Genomic DNA, 17,821 nt, shown 5'->3' on the forward strand with positions numbered 1-17,821 from the left:
GTGTGTGTGTGTGTGTGTGTGTGTGTGTGTGTGTGTGTGTGTGTGTGTGTGTGTGTGTGTGTGTGTGTGTGTGTGTGTGTGTGTGTGTGTGTGTGGCGCCCCGCCTCCTTTTTGCCTCATCGTCCCTACCCGGGGCAGGCATGCGTACTGCCACAGTTGAAGCGGCTGGAGGCGGGGCTGTGAGGGCTAACTTGAGCACTGGGTCCTTTGACTCCCGAGGAAACTACAAAGCCCAGGAGCTCGCGCGCCATCTTTGTCGCACTGGAGGGGCAGGGTCTGGCGTCACGGAAAGCTTCGCGTTATAATTGGCTATTTCCGATTGCGCTGACTTGCTCCAGGCAGATTGCGATTCGTTACGGTACCTATAAGGGCGTGAACAAGGAAAGGTCAGCCCCCTTTGGCCCCACCTCTTTCCTGAAGAGAGGTCGTGATTGGTCCAGGGGCAAGGCGGCTATAGGCTCCTAGCATTTTGCAGGGTCGGAGGATGGGCCTTCCTTAGTTGGACGCGGGGAGGAGACTGTTCTCTGCTCTTAATCGATGGGGCAGGCTACGTCTGTCTCAGGCTGTTCCCCCAGTCCTCGGCCTAAGCTCCTGGTCCTTGAGCCTTCATCTCAGAGCATCTGCTTCCTTTTCCTAGGTGTCCTTCACTTCCCTTCCCCGTAATTCTGACCTGCAGCCTGTCTGGTTTCAATTCTTTTCTAAAACCTGTTTATAGAGTGTCCCTAGTGAATCTTTTTGTAGCTGGCCAGGAGACCCCACCCCACCCCCGGGTGCTGAGAATCAAGCTATGGTAGGACAACAGGATTAGAAGGAGTAGCACGTCGTGGTCTCATTCGCTCTGCTGTGGGTCTTGAGTCACTCGGCTGAAGACACAACGAGAGGATTCTGGCCTCTTAAAACGAATCCACCAATCTAAGTGCAGAGCAGAACACGTATTTTTTGAGTCCCAGAGCTCCAGTCCCTCCTCCCCCAAAGTCTCACGACCACGGGGTCAAAAGATGCAGGGGGAATCTTGTGACCTTGGAGAGAGATCACGAAAATGTCTGAAACTAATGAGTGTTCTGAGAATGGGTCAGGTAGTGGAGGACCAGGGAATCTTGGAATGATAATGAGCAACACTGGAGGGGGACGGGGCATTGAGCTGAGTGGATTCCAATTGGGTAGAACTAGAATGGTGACAATTAGGGGAAGGAAAGCTGGCAATAGCGGTATGACACGGGGAGCAATGCTAGAGCTCTGAGCGGGTGGGGGAGGTCCCATGTTGAGGGGCTGCTGTCTCAGGGTATAGGAGGGAGTTTATAAGGCTGACCATAGGAGCTCCTACGGAATCAGTAATCAGCGTAAGGCCCGAGGTGCGACTGCCACCAGACACCGCCTGCAGGGAGGTGAGGGGCCCAGAAGGGCCAGGGACGAGCCAGGAGTGCGCCGGATGGCAGCAGCAGGCTCCTTTAAGAGGCCGGCGGCTCCAGCGCAGCATCCCCCGCTCAGGGCGTGTCCGTCCCGGGGGGCCAGGGGCGGGGGCCTTGGAAGGAGCGGGAGTTCGAGCAGAGTGGGGACGGGGCTAGGGGTCGGGGGGTGGGGGGAGAAAGCTGGGGCTGACACCCGTGCACCCGGACACCGCACAAGCATCGCCTGTGGCAGCGCCCCGGGTCCGGTCGAGGGCAGCGGGGGGAGGAGAGAAGGAGGAGGAGAAGGAGGAGGAGGCGGGAGCAGCATCCGGAGCCGAGCTGCAGCAGCGCCGCCTTTTGTGCTGCGGCCGCGGAGCCCCCGAGGTGAGAGCCTGGCCGAGTTGTGGGGGTAGAGGGCAGGGATGGGTCCGGGTCCTGGGATCCCGGTGCGGAGGGAGGGTCGGGATGCAGAGGTGGCGGGGTGGGGGAGGGTGGCGCGGGGATGCTGTGGTTATGGGGCGGAGGAACTGGGGACCTGGACCCGACGTCTGTGGGGATGGGAAGGAGGGGAACGGAGCGTAGGGACGCCGCGGCCCAGCTTGGAGACGAAGGGCCTCTAGAGCTGGAATGGACCGTATGGGGTGGGGGTGGGGGAGATGATTGGGGGATAGGCTTAGAGGACAGCGGGCAAGAGAACGTCCTCCTCTCCTCCCACTCATCCTCCAGAAGGAAGAGAGGGAAGGGGGAGGAAGACTTTGGGCCCCCTCAAGGGAGGAAAGGAAGGATGGGGCCTGACGGGCCCCCAGTCCTCCTCCCCGCCACCCCCACTCCCACACTTAACCCACTGCACCTGAGGGTTATAGGCTAAGAGCACCTGTTCCTGGATGCCCAGGTGATGGTCCTCAGCCCCTTCCCTCTGGTGCCCCTAATCGCCTCCAGCTGTGGCATTCACCGTCTCCATCCAGCTGTTGCTTCCTCCACCCGCCCCCCATTCATTTGTGGCTTTCTCCCTCTTTCTCTTCAACTCCTCTATCTCCCCTAACCCACTAACCCCAGCCCGGGCCTTTCAGGAACCTCCTCCCTTTTCCTCAAACATTTCTCAAACTCCTTGGCTTAAAAATAAGCAAGAATCTGTTCTCCACAGTTGTGACTGCTGATGGTCTTGGTTGAGGAGAGGGATTAGAAGGGGTCAGAGGCTCTGTAGAGAGTGGAAGGAAATCTGGTGGGGTGTCCCTTAGCACCCAGGGAGAAGTCCCGCCATTAGCGACTTTAACTCTGCACCTGCTCCCTCTCGGGAGGAGAGTAGATGGGTGGCCCTCAACCAAGGGAGTGTGCTTGAGGTCTGTCCCTCACCCAGAGTCCTCTTGGCCACAGCAGTGCCTCCCTCCAAATAGCATTCCCTTCCAACTCACGGGTTCGACTACATGGCTCCGGGAGCTCTGATTTTCAACCTGAGGGTCATACCAAGGGAAGGCGAACTCAAGGGGCTCAAGGACTCCCCCGCCTTCCTGTCCAGACAGCAAAGTTTGCCAGAGCTTCATTCAGAGCCTGCTCTCTCCCATCTCACACTTCAGGGTGGTAGAAAGCGTTTGCCCACTCGAGCCACTCCTCCATTCTCACAGTGGGCACGGAGGTGATGCTGGGGAGACCAACAGTGTGATACCCCAACTCCAGCCCCAATGAAGACACAACTAAATACCCATCCCTGGACAAAACCCAGGTATGGGCAGAGGAGGCAAGAAGTTTAAGTAAGGACTGGCTTGGATGTCCTGTGTGTCCTTAGAGCTAAGGCTGGCAGAAACACTCTCAAAACCAGATGCTGTCTCCCATTCCTTCCCCTGGAGGTGACAGTGTGGTCGTCTGGCTTTGCCAGGAAGAGGACCCTAAGTCCTAGTACCCACCACCCCACCAAGGACTCGTCCTGTGGCTTCTCACGTGCGGTCCCTCCTCTCCCTTGCCTGGGCTCAGGAGGAAGAAAGACTAGGGAGCCAAGCCCTCTAGGAGGGGACACTGTGGAAATGGGCCAGCAGATGCCATACAGATGCCACAGAGACTGGTCTCTCTGCTTCATTTGCTCCCAGAAGAACCAGGGTCATCAGTGTGTTGGGGGAAGGTGACGTGAGGAGGCAGGGACACTATTGCAGAGGACGCTCAGCATCATCCAGGGTAGAAAGCCATTGGTCTTCGGTTCTCTCTTTGCTTTCCTTTTTTCCCCTCGTGTTTGCCTACCACCTCCCTTTCCACCTGCACCCTCTCTGCTGCAGATGAGGAAAAGAGGAAGAAGGGAATCACGTTTATAAAAACCCTGCTCCAGCTTGTTAGGCACCTTCCTCATGGCTAATGTTTATGGGACTTCCTGTGTGCCCAGTACCAGGCTAGAAACTTTATTTGGATTAGCTTCCTAGTGATAAAAACAGGACCAAAAGTTGGGTACTGTTATCGCAATCTCTATTTTAGGGATGAGGAAACTGCAATTTAACGTAGTAATCCAGGGGCACCTGGGTGGCCCAGTCGGTTGAGTGCTCGACTTCAGCTCAGCTGATGATCTCATGGTTCGTGGGTTCAAGCCCTACGTCGGGCTCTACACTGGTAGCACGAAGCCTGCTTGGGATTCTGTCTCTCATCCTCTCTCTCTGCCACTCCCCTGCTCTCACTCTCTCTCTCAAAACATTTATTTAAAAAAAAAAAAAGTGGGGCACCTGGGTGGCGCGGCTCAGTCGGTTAAGCAGCCGGCTTCAGCTCAGGTCATGATCTCACCATTCGTGGGTTCGAGCCCCGCGTCAGGTTCTGTGCTGACAGCTAGCTCAGATCCTGGAGCCTGCTTCAGATTCTGTCTCCCTCTCTCTCTGACCCTCACCTACTTGCACTATCTCTCTCTCTCTCTCTCTCTCTCTCTCTCTCTCAAAAATAAATAAAAGACATTTAAAAAAAAATTTTTTTTAAAGTAATCTGTTCAAAGTCTTAAAAGCAGTTAGTGGCAAGAGCTTAGGTCTTAAACCCAGGCCTGTCTGACCCAGAGCCTTCTTAGCAACCATGTTATATACTGTGGTCCCACTGTGCCTTGCAGAGAGGAGAAACGGGTTTGCTCAGACGTCTCTTACTCCAGGTTGCTCACCTGGTCAGGAACAGAGACAGGACCTCAGCCAAGCCTCTCTGATTCTCAGGCGACACCCCCCCCCATGGCACACTGTCCGAAACTAGGTGACAAGAATGGATGTGTACCCTGATTTTTATTTCCTCATTTTCAATTCAAAATCTATTTTTTTATTACTTTAGTTTTAAAGTTTGTTTATTTTGCGAGAGAACAAACGAACAGGGGAGGGGCAGAGAGAGGTAGAAACAGACTCCCAAGAAGGCTCCATGCTGCCAGTACGGAGCCGGACATGGAGCTCAAACTCAGCAACCGTGAGCCCTGATCAAGAGTCAGACGCTTAACTGACCGAGCCACCTAGGTGCCCCAATTTTTTATTGTTTTAAAAAACAACTCAAAGTTGTTACTGAAATATTAGAAAAAATAAGTCACAAGAGAAAAATAAAAACACCCACAATTCCACGTACCTAGAAACTGATCCACTTTGGTATCTGTCCTTCCAGATCGATCCATCAATCTTTCTTTCTTTGTTATTTGTTTGTCTTCCAGATCTTTTTAAATGTACATCCCGCCCCCCCTCCCCAAGCTATTTATTTAAATATGCTGAACTTCTTCCAGGTCCACCTGGGGGCCTGAGTAGGAGGGACCCTGTGGCCCTTCATACCTGGCTCCCCACTCCTCCCTTCCCTTCCTTTCCCATTTGACCTTAAAGGGTAGGGCTGAGGTGTGATCCTGGAACAGGTTGGCCAGGGGTTGAGTATGGAGTGCAGGCCTTCCTTCTCCCTTAGCCGAGAGGGGGGCGAAATGGTAGGCTTTGCGGAGGAAGGACTGAAGTTCTGGTCGTACAATAGTTGAGGACTCTAGCACATCACTGCCGTTGTGACCTGGTTTCCCTGGAGCCTGACGTCGAGCTCTGTCCCGGGGAAAGTAGAAGGTCAGAGACCAAGTCTCCCTTTTTCTGGTCAGACAGAAGAGATGGGCCTCTCCAGACCCCACAAAGATAGACCTGGTGGCCAGCCAACCAGGAAGACAATGCCAGGAGCCAGGCACTGTGCTCAAGGCATTCCCCACATCGTCTTAACCGTCCCCACCCCATAAGATAGGGTTGGGAGTCTTGTAGGGGTTCCAGTCTCTAACTAGTGGCGAAACTGCAGTTCTGGCTCTGATCTCTCCAAATCCAAAGCTGGCTCTGTTTTCCTAAACAGCCCTGCCCCCTCCCCCTGCCCCATCAGCGCCTAGCTCACTAGAAGAAGAGGTGGTGGCAGCTAGGGGGGTCTCAGGGCTTGACCTGTATAAGGAGAGGGAGGGCCTGGATTTAGAGGTGATTTCCAGGTTCTTCCCCTCAGGAAGGCATTGAGAAAGCTGTAGTTCTTTCCCTCCGGGAAGAACGTTGTAGTCAAAATTTAGAAAAGCAGCTGCTGCCAGTGGCCAGGAGGCAAGGTCAGGAGAGGTCACTGTCCTTTATCCTGTCAGGCGCTCCGAAGCCTGCACAGGTGAACTAGCAGCCCAATGTCTCGGGTCTCCTTTCCCTGTGAAGACCTTCCTTCCCACCCTCCACTGCAGAGAGAAGGTGGGGGGAGGTCTTTTATTCCTGCGTGCAAAACCAGGTTCAGGACCCTGGCGAGTGCTCAGTGTGAAAGCCCACGATTTAGACAGATGGCCTTGTCTCTCCACTGAGCCCCCAAGACTGCCAGACACGCAGCTTGGCATTGAGATTCTGCTGTTCGAACAGGACATGACAGGAAAGAATTCAAAGGGTTCCCTTGCACGAGCCTCCAGCACCTGAGGCAGGAGAATCCAGGAGAAAGAGTAAACAGGGGGACCTCCCTGCCCCCCATCCCACCGCAGGCTCCTGAGGCAGCACTCTGGGAATCACCAGCCAAGCAGAGGACCTGGTAGCTGAAACTAAATTAGGACTTCTCAGGGCGTCCGGAGAGCCTCTTCCCCTGGCGGATGTATAGTTTAGGGACCACTCTGTCCCCTCACCCAACCTGGAATTCTGCACAGTAAGCAGAATGACAGATATCCACCCCCTCCTGTCACATCCCTGCCCTTCCCCCCATGCTCTGCATAATTGATGGCTAGGGAGACATTTCCCCTCCCCCAGGGTGACTGAATGTCTAGGCCAGGGGCTCCTAGCCATGATCCGTCCCCCAAAGCCCAGGCGCCAAGGCCTGGCTGGGGGAGGGAGAGCAGTGGGACACAGCTGGCAGGTTGGAGATGAAGGAAATAGTGGGAATGGGGGGAGTGCTGGAAGAGGAATCTCCAGTTGACTGTGGCTCCCTGGGGCCTTTGCTTCCCCCCTGCTCCCTCTGGTCAGTCCGGAGGGGCCATGTTAGTCTAAGAACCGTCTGAGAGGGCTGGCCTCAGGCCCCGGGCAGGATTCCCGTCTCTCCCTAGGTCCCATCCCCTTCAGGTACTCCCACTGCCCTAAAGACAAACAGGTGAAATGGCTTCTCTCTCCATCTCCCTAGTTGCTAGCCCTGGATACCGGAGGGGCCTCTGGGGAAGCCTGGTGAACTGGAGGGAGGCTTGGCGGCAAGCGTCTGAGCAGGTCATCCTCTCAATGCCTAAAACTCCTAGTCGCCGAACACTAAGAGAGGGCTGAAAACTTCCTTTAAAAAGCTAGGTGTTGTGCCTAGTCAAGGCCCTGCTTCTAAATAGGAAAGCATGGGGAACGGCGCAGATGGGCTCTGCGTTTTCCAGTTCTTTCTTGGCTACTTTTCCTTGGTGTCCTCTCAGCTTTTCACATCCGGTTGTTCAATCCATCCTTCTCAGATTTGATTCTGCCTGCGCTTCGCTCTGTTTCGGTCTCTCTGAATCTCTCAGCTCGTCCCTCCCTCTCTGGGTGTGCCTGTGGCCCTCTCGGTGTCGGTCTCCCTATCTCCCCAACTCCTGCTTTCTCTCGGGCACTGAACCCCCCGAGGCCAACCCAAGTCGGCTCTCCGACATCAATCGCTCTCCGACATCAATCGCTCTCCCTCCGCTCGGTGTCCCGGCCGGTGATCTGTCCGCATGATGGGCCAAGGGACGTATGCGAAGGAGGGGAGCACACAAGCGGCCGGCTAAGGGGGTCGGGGATCCGTCCCTGCAACCCTCCCGGTAATCAGCACATGGGCCAGACCGGGTCAGGGGCGGGGCCTAGGCGCAGCCCCGCCCCCGCCGTCGCCGCTCACGTGACTCTGGGCTAATCTTGTCCTGGTGACTTCACATGCCGCCTCGGGCCCTGTCGTCATGGTTACGCCGCAGCGCCCAGCGCTTCTCCCCCGTCCCGCGATGTCCCCTCCCCTTCCCCCGCCCGGACCCCCTCCTTCCGCCGCCGGGCCCCCGCCCGGTCCCAGCCACGCGCCCCGCGCCACGTGATGGCCGGGAAGGAGGTCGGGAAGGGGGAGGGGGTGCCGGGGCCGTAACCCCTTCGTCCCCGCCTCAAAGAGCCCCCGCTGCGACTGCCCGCGGGACCTGCGAGCTGCCTGTTCCTGCCCGCCCTCCTCGCTGGGCACCTGCCGGGCGGGAGCGCTCGGGTCCTGCAGAGTAAATTCCTGGCCTGTGATTGGCGTTACAGTGTACATGTAACCCCTCTGAGGCGTCGCTAGCTCGTAGCGTATGTTGAGGATTCAGAGGCTGGATCTGTGACTTCAGCTTTCTGAGCCTCAGTTTCCTACAGAATATAAAGGGACCAATGGTAACGGCTCCTTCCCTGGGTGGTGGCGAAAAGCCGGGGAGCTACCGCGTACGTAGTGTAGGGACCATCTTGGAGAGGACCGCCCTGCTCGCGCTCCCGGTGCCTTGAGAAGCCCTGGGATCCCGTGCGAAAGCTAGGGGCTCTCTAGGAGTCCAGACTTTCAGAGGAGCCAGACACGCCCGAACACACCGTGCATCCAGGATTAATGGGAGCCATGATGAAACACGGGGGGCTGTGTCAGCCCTAGAAGGGACATTAACTCAAGAGTGGCAGGGAAAGGGAGGGAGACTTCGAGGATGGAGACTTGGAGAGATGGGGTTTGAGAAGCGCCTCCCAGGCAGGGAAGGCCTGGGGACGGAGCTTGAGCCTCATCCTAGCTAAGGCACCCTGGGCAGATTAACCAGTACCTCTGTCACTAGGGGTCAGTTTCATTTTGAGGATTAAATGAGTTAATGCGCCTATTGGCAGAGACTAACATGCATAGTAAGCCTTCCTTAAGAGTTAGCCATTATCATTAGATGACCTGGCACAAAAGCCTGACAGTTTTTTTAATAGTTCGGGTACCAACAGCAGTGGGAGAGGAGGCGGGGGAGGGACGCGAGGTAGAGATGAGGCAGCTGGACCAAGGGCAGTGGGGGTTACTAAAGAATTGGAAACAGAAGAGGGGGTCCTGGCCAATCTGTTTTAGAAAGATCCTTGTAAAGGCTGGCGGAAAATGAAGTGGGTGGGAAGGGGAGTTTGGAGGTCGGGGCGTGGAAGTATAGGAGACTAAGAGTCAGTTGTTCTGGGCTAAGTGACACAGCTAATGAGGCCTGAACTAAGACAGTAGTGTAGGACTGAAGAGAATAGAACGGCATTGGGTCAGCTTTTCAGATGGGCCGGATTCAAGTAGGAATCACCTGAGGTGCTTGTTAAGTCTGCAGGTTCTAGGCCCACCCCACACCTGATGAAAAAGTCCTTGAGAGGCCTGGGAATTGTCACAAGAGCTGAGACCGGTGGAGGTGCCAAACCTGTGTCATCATCCAGTGACCCCTTTTTATGTGTAGATTCCTGTCCCTCGTCTGCCATCTCCCGTTGTGATTCAGAGGCTCTGATGCAGGGGTTCCGGGAGGCCCCTACTCTGAGGAAGTCCTCAGGAATCCTCATAGCTCATGATTTCTTAGCTTGACTAGATGTGGAGGGAGACAGAAGACCAGAATGACTCCAGATGTCAAGCTCTTGGACAGGTTTGGTAGAAGTTGAAGACTTCGCTTTCTTAGCTTGACTAGATGTGGAAGGAGGCAGAAGACCAGAATGACTCCAGATGTCAAGCTCTGGACAGGTTTGGTAGAAGTTGAAGACTTCGCTGTGCCAGAGAGCTAGTCTATCCCTTTGTACCATTGGAGAAATTGAGGCCCAGATCTTGTTTGCCTGAGGTTACACATTCAGTAAGTGGCAAAGGCTAGAGTTCAGAATTTTTTTTTTAATGGTTACTTTTAAAATAGCACCTAGTTACAAATTGTGACAAATCTCCATTGTCTGGAAAGCTGGCTCTTGGTTTGGGCAGCTGGGGATGGGAATGGAGAAAGAGGAAAGGAGACCGACCCCCTGGGGGAGCAGCAGATCAGGGGGCAGCGCCTAGGCGGGTGAAGCTGTCGGCAAACACATCCTGCGTCTGTGTCCCCTGAGTCCTGTCCCTGCGCTAGGTGCTTCTGCCTTTGCCCCCATCTGTGCTGTGGGACAGGAGAGCTGATTGGTTTCGGGCTTCACTGACCTCGAGGCGGCCTGGGTGTGTACCCATGAGCCCTGGAGAGTGAGACCCTTGATTAGAGCCCTGAGTCTGCCTTAGGATGATTCTCACCTGAGTTTAGAGTTCCCGAGAGGCCTCAGCTGTTTCACATGTAAGTACATGAGCGGGAGCCCCGGGTGCAGCACCGGCATGTGGGAGGCGCAGGTATGTCATCGAAGAGTGCCTGAGCATCACCTGCGTGTGCCTCCATGTGAGGCAGATCTAAGTGTGTGCTTACTGTGTGCCTGAGGTTGAGACTCAAAGTAAAACATGCATGACTGAGAGACCCTCATGTGACCTTGTGTGTGTGCATGGGAGCTTCAAGGGGGAAAAAAATGAGCTCCGGGGGGACTTTCAGTAACCTTACAAGGATAAGGGAACTAGTCTGTTGCCAGAGTACTTGAGTTTCAGACATACCTTACCAGCATATGTGTGAGGCTGCTACCTGTGTCTACTTGAGAATGATACTCAGGTACGTTACTAATAGATGCTTGAGAGCAGGCTTATGGATCAGGTTTCTAAAAGAGGTCCCAGGTGAAACCTGGAGGGTGCCGTGAAGGGTGCCTGAGGGTGAGTGAGGCTCCAGTGTCACTTCCCATCCGGCTGTTGTGAGCCCAGATCCCCTACCCAGGCCTCTGGCTCTAGGGTGAGCGTTCCAAGCTGGCACACCTCGGGCGCACCATCCCTCCTGCCTTTGTTTCCATAGGGCCTACCGCTGGCCACCGCACCGCAGCCCAGAGGCCATGGCCTGCCTCCATGAGACCCGCACACCCTCCCCTTCCTTTGGGGGTTTCGTGTCCACGCTAAGTGAGGCGTCCATGCGTAAGCTCGACCCAGACACTTCTGACTGCACCCCCGAGAAGGACCTGACGCCTACCCAGTGTGTACTTCGAGATGTGGTGCCGCTCAGCGGGCAGGGTGGGGGTGGACCCAGCCCCTCCCCAGGCGGAGAGCCGCCCCCTGAGCCTTTTGCCAATAGTGTCCTGCAGCTTCACGAGCAGGATGCAGGGGGCCCAGGGGGAGCCACTGGGTCCCCTGAGAGTCGGGCATCCAGAGTTCGAGCAGATGAGGTGCGGCTGCAGTGCCAGAGTGGCAGTGGCTTCCTGGAAGGGCTCTTCGGCTGCCTGCGCCCCGTCTGGACCATGATTGGCAAAGCCTACTCCACAGAGCACAAGCAGCAGCAGGAAGGTAGGCTGGGGCTTCTCGGGGGCCCGTTTCACCGCGATGTGTGGGACAGCCCTACCTAATCCCCTCATGACCCTTTGTTTCCCCGGGCCTAGCCATAGCCCCTTAATTGTCCACCAGCCAGTGACTTCCCTGCTTTGTAGGATGTCCGTCTAGTTCCATACCGGGCCCCCCAAACCTAGTCGTCTTGGTCTCTTTTGGCTACTATCCAGCCTTGGCCACCGAGTCATTTCGGCCAGCCCAGTGCTTTCGGGCTGCCTGACCATTACAAGGCCCCAAGCGTGGCTTTCTCTGAGCCTTGTAGTACTGTGCCTCCTGTTCACAGACCTTTGGGAGGTGCCCTTTGAGGAAATCCTCGACCTGCAGTGGGTGGGCTCAGGGGCCCAGGGCGCTGTCTTCCTGGGGCGCTTCCATGGGGAGGAGGTGGCTGTGAAGAAGGTACGGGACCTGAAGGAGACCGACATCAAGCACCTACGAAAGCTGAAGCACCCCAACATCATCACCTTCAAGTAAGGTCCAGGGCAGGGGCCATTCTGCTGTGGGCAGGGACCTACCTGGGCAGCAGGGATCAACCCCATCCTTTTCTTTTTATTTTTTCTTTATTAATTTTTTTATGTTTGTTTATTTTTGAAAGAGAGAGAGACAGAAACAGAGCTCAAGCTCGGGAGGGGCAGAAAGCTAGGGAAACAGAATCTGAAGCAGACTCCAGACTCTGATCTGTCAGCACAGAGCCCTCACGGACTAGGAGATCATGACCTGAGCTGGCGGCTTAACTGACTGAGCCACCCAGGCGCCCCAACCCCACCCTTTCCTAAAGACGATGCCCAAACGGACTGGGTAGGAATGGGGGTTGCAGGTGTGAATCGGGGGTGCTAGCCTAGCCTGAGGCCCTCACACCGTTTGGCCCCCAGGGGCGTGTGCACCCAGGCTCCCTGCTACTGCATCCTCATGGAGTTCTGCGCCCAGGGCCAGCTGTATGAGGTACTGCGGGCCGGCCGCCCTGTCACCCCCTCATTGCTGGTTGACTGGTCCATGGGCATCGCCGGTGGCATGAACTACCTGCACCTGCACAAGATTATCCATAGAGACCTCAAGTCCCCCAAGTGAGTAAGCAAGCACAGAGAAGCTGGTGTGCATGGTCTCCTGCAGGTGACCCCACCTCTTAGCATAGCTGTGTCCCAGCTTCCAGACCCTGTCCTAAGCTTACATGCCCATCTCAAAAACCCCTCTCAAATGACAGTCCTGTCCCGGGAGGGCTGTGGCAAGCCCCCTACCTCTGGGTGTCCCAAATAACTTAAAATAGAAAGTTAGAGAGTTGCTGCAGCTAGATGAGGTACAGAGGGGCCTGGACCCCAGCTGACTACGATCTTTACCAGCATGCTAATCACGTACGACGATGTGGTGAAGATCTCCGATTTTGGCACTTCCAAGGAGCTGAGTGACAAGAGCACCAAGATGTCCTTTGCAGGGACAGTAGCCTGGATGGCCCCTGAAGTGATCCGCAATGAGCCTGTGTCTGAGAAGGTCGACATCTGGTGAGGGCCAGGTTTGAGGACTGAGACTGGCAGGTGGCCAACCCCAGGGAAGGAGAGGGTTTCGGGGGCCTGAGTGCAAGGAAAGGAGCCCGGCAGCTAGGGCCTCTCGAGGGAGCCCCTCCCAAGGGATGTCCCCTCTTATCCCCAGGTCCTTTGGTGTGGTGCTGTGGGAACTGCTGACTGGTGAGATCCCCTACAAAGATGTAGATTCCTCAGCCATCATCTGGGGTGTAGGAAGCAACAGCCTCCATCTGCCTGTGCCCTCCAGCTGCCCAGACGGCTTCAAAATCCTGCTTCGCCAGTGCTGGTAAGGATGGCCCGGCAAAGCCGGGAACAAAGGGTTGTTGCTGATTATTAAGCCAGCACCTAGGACCCACGCATCCAGGCCCCGAATCCTGAACGCAGAAAGAGGGACAGACCTCCCTCATATGCCTTTCCAAGGCCCCAGGATTCAGGGCACAGATGAAGAGGACTTCCAGCGGAGTGTCGCTGGACTGATCCAGAAGCTGCGAGGGTACACTAGCTGGCTCTACGCAACACTGAGCTAGTGGCATCCTCGTCTGTAAAACAGGGACGCCAGCATCTGCTATCCAGAGCTGCTCTGGTGTGCCTGTGAAGGGCAGGGGGTTTGAGCTTCAAGGTGGCTGCCTTAGAAAGAGGAGGGCCTTGGACTCCTGTTTGGAACCTAAACTCTGAAAGGAGGTTGAAGATTTCTAATCTTTGGCAACCATTTACCAAAGTGTGTTTCTATTAATGGAATTATCAGAAAAACGTGTTTTGGCAAAAATTTGGGAAAATAGGATTAAATAGGTTTCCTTCCTGCAGGACTTTTGTCACAGAGTACATTCTAGGATTCTCCAGGACCTGCTTTGGGAAAGGATGCCCTAGTTCCTTTCTGGTCTTCCCTGAAATCATTCCTTCGCCTCCCCCAAACTCCATTCCCTCCAGGAACAGCAAGCCACGAAATCGCCCGTCATTCCGCCAGATCCTACTGCATCTGGACATAGCCTCGGCCGACGTCCTCTCCACACCCCAGGAGACTTACTTTAAGTCCCAGGTGTGCTGTGGGTGGAAAAGGAATACCTCAACTCCTGCCCTGTGGGGAGGCGGGGAAGGGCCGACTGGTAGGTCAGCCCTTAGAGGGCAGAGACCCCATCTTGACCAGTCCTGTGCCTGCTCCCTTCTTGCTCCCAGTCTGTAGCAGTGCAGCACCTGCATAGGCTTCCTCCAGGCGTGCGGCCCCTCACCCCTCATTGTTTGTCGACCCCCTAGGCAGAGTGGCGCGAAGAGGTAAAGCTGCACTTTGAAAAAATTAAGTCAGAGGGGACCTGTCTGCACCGCCTAGAAGAGGAGCTGGTGATGCGAAGGAGGGAGGAGCTCAGGTGTGTGCATGTGTCTGGGAAGGGGACTTTGTCAACAGCAGGGTCCGTGGACCAGTTCCCAGAGACAGGGACCAATGACAGCAGCAGGTGATGCTAGTTCACCTGGGAGACGCTTGTGCCTGTTTCAGACACGCCTTGGACATCAGGGAGCACTATGAAAGGAAGTTGGAGAGAGCCAACAACCTGTACATGGAACTTAATGCCCTCATGTTGCAGCTAGAGCTCAAGGAGCGGGAGCTGCTCAGGTAACCGCATTCCCCCGAGGGACCAAACTCCGTGTGATGCAATGAACCTCCTGAGCCTGGGCCCCCCTTTCTGACCACATGCCCGACTGAGGTGTCTGGTCTTCAGGAGAGAACAAGCTTTAGAGAGGAGGTGCCCAGGTCTGCTGAAGTCCCACCCTTCCCGAGGCCTCCTGCATGGGAACACGATGGAGAAGCTCATCAAGAAGAGGAACGTCCCACAGAAACTGTCACCCCACAGTAAAAGGTGGGACCAGAGTTCCTAAGTGCCAAGGCTTAAGAATGCAAGGGGAATGATGGAGGCATGGGTAGAGGTCAAGGATGCCAGCAAGACTGATCTACAGGTGGGGAGATGTGCTTCAACTGCCCCAGGTCGGGGAGGGCTTTCAGTTGGTAAACTTGAGTCAGACTTGTACTTTCTCCCTCTTCCCCCGCAGGCCAGATATCCTCAAGACTGAATCTTTGCTACCTAAACTTGATGCTGCCCTAAGTGGGGTGGGGCTTCCTGGGTGTCCTAAGGGCCCTCCCTCACCAGGACGGACTCGCCGTGGGAAGACCCGTCACCGCAAGGCCAGCGCCAAAGGCAGCTGTGGAGACCTGCCTGGGCTTCGTGCAGCTTTGCCGCCCCATGAACCTGGGGGACCTGGAAGCCCAGGGGGATTAGGAGGGGGACCCTCAGCCTGGGAGGCCTGCCCTCCAGCCCTCCGTGGGCTCCACCATGACCTCCTGCTGCGAAAGATGTCATCATCATCACCAGATCTGCTGTCAGCAGCACTGGGAGCCCGGGGCCGAGGGGCCACAGGGGGAGCTGGGGATCCCGGCTCACCACCTCCAGCCCGGGGAGACACCCCACCGAGTGAGGGCTCAGCTCCTGGCTCCACCAGCCCAGATTCACCTGGGGGAGCCAAAGGGGAGCCACCTCCACCAGTAGGGCCTGGTGACATGGGGCTGCTGGGAACTGGAAGGGAAGGGACAGCGGGACGGGGAGGAAGCCGGGCCGGGTCCCAACACTTGACCCCAGCTGCACTGCTGTACAGGGCTGCTGTTACCCGAAGCCAGGTAAAGTATGGGGTGGTTCCTATGCTCTTCCCCGCCTTGTGCTCCCTGGGACCCGTGTCCATAACTCACTTCCCGTATTAGGTCTTCATCTTAAACCTTTCCCTACTGAAGCCTTAGGACTACCTGGGTCCTTGCTGATCTCTTCCCTCTTTTGACCACAGTCCCCTCATCTCTCCTGCAGAAACGTGGCATCTCCTCAGAGGAAGAAGAAGGAGAGGTGGACAGTGAAGTAGAGCTGACATCAAGCCAGAGGTGAGCAACACACTACAGGAGGTAATGACAAATGACACAGTCTTGCTTTTGGGGGCTGCAAGGCGTGCTGACTGTAGCCCTGCCTCCCCAACATATAGGTGGCCTCAGGGTCTGAACATGCGCCAGTCACTATCCACCTTCAGCTCAGAGAATCCATCTGATGGGGAGGAGGGCACAGCCAGTGAGCCTTCCCCCAGTGGCACACCAGAAGTTGGCAGTACCAACACTGATGAGCGGCCAGATGAGCGGTCTGATGACATGTGTTCCCAGGGCTCTGAAATCCCACTGGACCCACCTGCTTCAGAGGTGGCTCCTGGCCCCGAACCCAGCTCCTCATCCATCCCACACCAGGACTTACCCAGAGGGGAGCAGGTAAGTCACAAAAACGGCTAGGTATTAAGGAGCAGCGGTGAAGTCATTTGGGACCTACTGGGTACATAGGAGCAGAGGCCAGAAAGAGAAGTATTTAGCCTCCAAGTCAGTCAGCAGCTGAGCCCAGTTCCTCCCATACCAAAGAGCAAATATCCACATGGTAGAATTTGAGAGGCCCTAGTACAGAGCACAAAGTATGGTTAGTAGGTTAGTAGCGTTGCTTGTATGTATAAATTGCAGCTGAGAGCAATCCTGAAACCAGCAGTCTGGTGCCTGAGCAAAGGAGATCCGGAGCAGTGAAGTCTGAACTGCTGGCTATTACAGAAACTTCAGTGAGGATCCTGACGGAATCGACTTTATTTGTAATGCCAAGAGATGCCAAGCCTTACCTCCCTGCATTTCTACTCTTCACAGGGCCCTCACCATTTTGAGGACTCAGACTGTGACAGCACTGAACTGGACAACGCCAACAGTGGTGAAACCGTGCAGCCTCCAGCCTCCCTCCCTCCATGAAAGCCACTCTTATTCCTGTACATAGAGAAATATTTATATAAATAATATATAAGCGCCACATAATCAACAGAGAAAGATGGGGCTGTCCCAGCCTTAAGTCAGGCTCAAGGGAGTCTGACCAACTCACCTGATATAAACTCTAGGGACACTGGCAGCTGTGGAAGTGAACGACAAGCACTACCCTAGAGCTGTGGGTGCGGGCACACTGGCCCCTTCCTGCTTCACCCCATTATGTTCAGCAAGCGGTAAGGCAATAGAAAAGCCAAACTTGCCTCTTATGTTCCTCTATACTCTTTCCCCCCTGACCCTGGGGAGGAGGAAAGGGAGCCACTTAGACTGCACTTCTTCCCTACCCCCCCTTTACTCTGTTTACACATTTTGCACTTGGGAGGAGGGAGGCTAAGGCTGGGTCCTCCCCTCTGAGGTTTCTCAGGTGGCAATGTAACTAATTTCTTTGTCCCTCCATTTCTCTGCCCAAGCCCTGGCTTAGGGCCTAGGGGGAGTTTAGGAGATTGTGAAAGCATGTGATGGCTCAGGCTGAAGAAATGGGATGTTGTTTTAAGTCCCTGCTTTTATCCTGGTGCCTGATTGGGGTGGGGACTGTCATATTGTAACCCCTGTGAAAAATCTTAAAATATAACCACTCCATGCAGGCCCAGCTGTTGAGGGTGTTTTTGGTGAGTGTATGGGGTAGCACACATGGTCAAGTAGTAGCCTTAGGTGCCAGTATCTGAGGACTCTGGACAGGTTATGCCTTCCCTTTATGTGTGTTTTTTTTTTTTTTTACTAAATGAACATCACTTAAAGTTCCAACCTAAAATTATCTGCAAAAATGCGAACAGGTGCATCTTTCTAAAGGACTTTAGTAAAAGGACAGAAAATGTTACAACACCCATTTTTATGAAGAGAACTGTAAATGAATAGTTATTCAAAACAGGAAACTGATATTTAGCTTGGCCAAGGATGGGACAGACATGCCCAGCAACCTGAATCCCAGACACGCATCCAACTGCATCCCAAATATGCATGTGCATCCATCCTTCCCCACGCCCCGCCCTCCAGTGGAAGTGCTTGCCTACTCTCTGCATATGAGTCCTAGGAAAACGTAACACCCAAACTTTTGGACAAAGGGCACACAACCAGCTTGCAACAGCTATTAGGTCACTTTGCAATGAATGCTCAAGGGAAAATTGGATCAAGGGCTACAAAAAAAAAAGATGGAGTGGTAAAACAGAAGAAAACACCTTAACTGGAATAAAGGCTTATATTCAAAACCCAAGCAGGGTCCTTGTCCTTTGAGGCATAAAAGGTGCAGAGAGAACGGCAAGACAACAGGAATAAAACCCACATGA

The 17,821-nt window shown here is 54.9% G+C and overlaps 1 protein-coding gene across 2 annotated transcripts; it reads left to right on the forward strand.

Annotated features, from left to right (window-relative positions):
• The first annotated feature begins 1,593 nt into the window (after positions 1 to 1,593).
• Positions 1,594 to 17,748, forward strand: MAP3K12 (mitogen-activated protein kinase kinase kinase 12). Of its 2 annotated transcripts, XM_029954654.1 has the most exons (14): positions 1,594 to 1,772; positions 10,636 to 11,117; positions 11,440 to 11,623; positions 12,026 to 12,217; positions 12,491 to 12,649; positions 12,798 to 12,956; positions 13,598 to 13,706; positions 13,922 to 14,031; positions 14,160 to 14,276; positions 14,383 to 14,520; positions 14,711 to 15,332; positions 15,514 to 15,584; positions 15,683 to 15,956; positions 16,371 to 17,748. In XM_029954654.1, exons 2-14 carry the CDS (start codon positions 10,673 to 10,675, stop codon positions 16,467 to 16,469), a joined length of 2,679 nt encoding a protein of 892 aa, XP_029810514.1. In that variant the 5' UTR covers positions 1,594 to 1,772; positions 10,636 to 10,672; the 3' UTR covers positions 16,470 to 17,748. The 2 variants fall into 2 exon arrangements, with proteins under 2 accessions (XP_029810514.1, XP_029810515.1); XM_029954655.1 differs by lacking the exon at positions 12,026 to 12,217.
• Positions 17,749 to 17,821: the final 73 nt, after the last annotated feature.

This window comes from Suricata suricatta, chromosome 10 (assembly GCF_006229205.1).
Source record: "Suricata suricatta isolate VVHF042 chromosome 10, meerkat_22Aug2017_6uvM2_HiC, whole genome shotgun sequence".
NCBI lineage: Eukaryota > Metazoa > Chordata > Mammalia > Carnivora > Herpestidae > Suricata > Suricata suricatta.

Excerpts from the sequence above, each read along its gene's own strand:
- MAP3K12 (XM_029954654.1), top strand. The coding sequence starts at position 10,673 with ATGGCCTGCCTCCATGAGACCCGCACACCCTCCCCTTCCTTTGGGGGT. Across the intron at positions 12,650-12,797 it reads TCTGAGAAGGTCGACATCTG|GTCCTTTGGTGTGGTGCTGT; the intron begins GTGAGGGCCAGG and ends TCTTATCCCCAG. Across the intron at positions 15,333-15,513 it reads CTGCTGTTACCCGAAGCCAG|AAACGTGGCATCTCCTCAGA; the intron begins GTAAAGTATGGG and ends TCTCTCCTGCAG.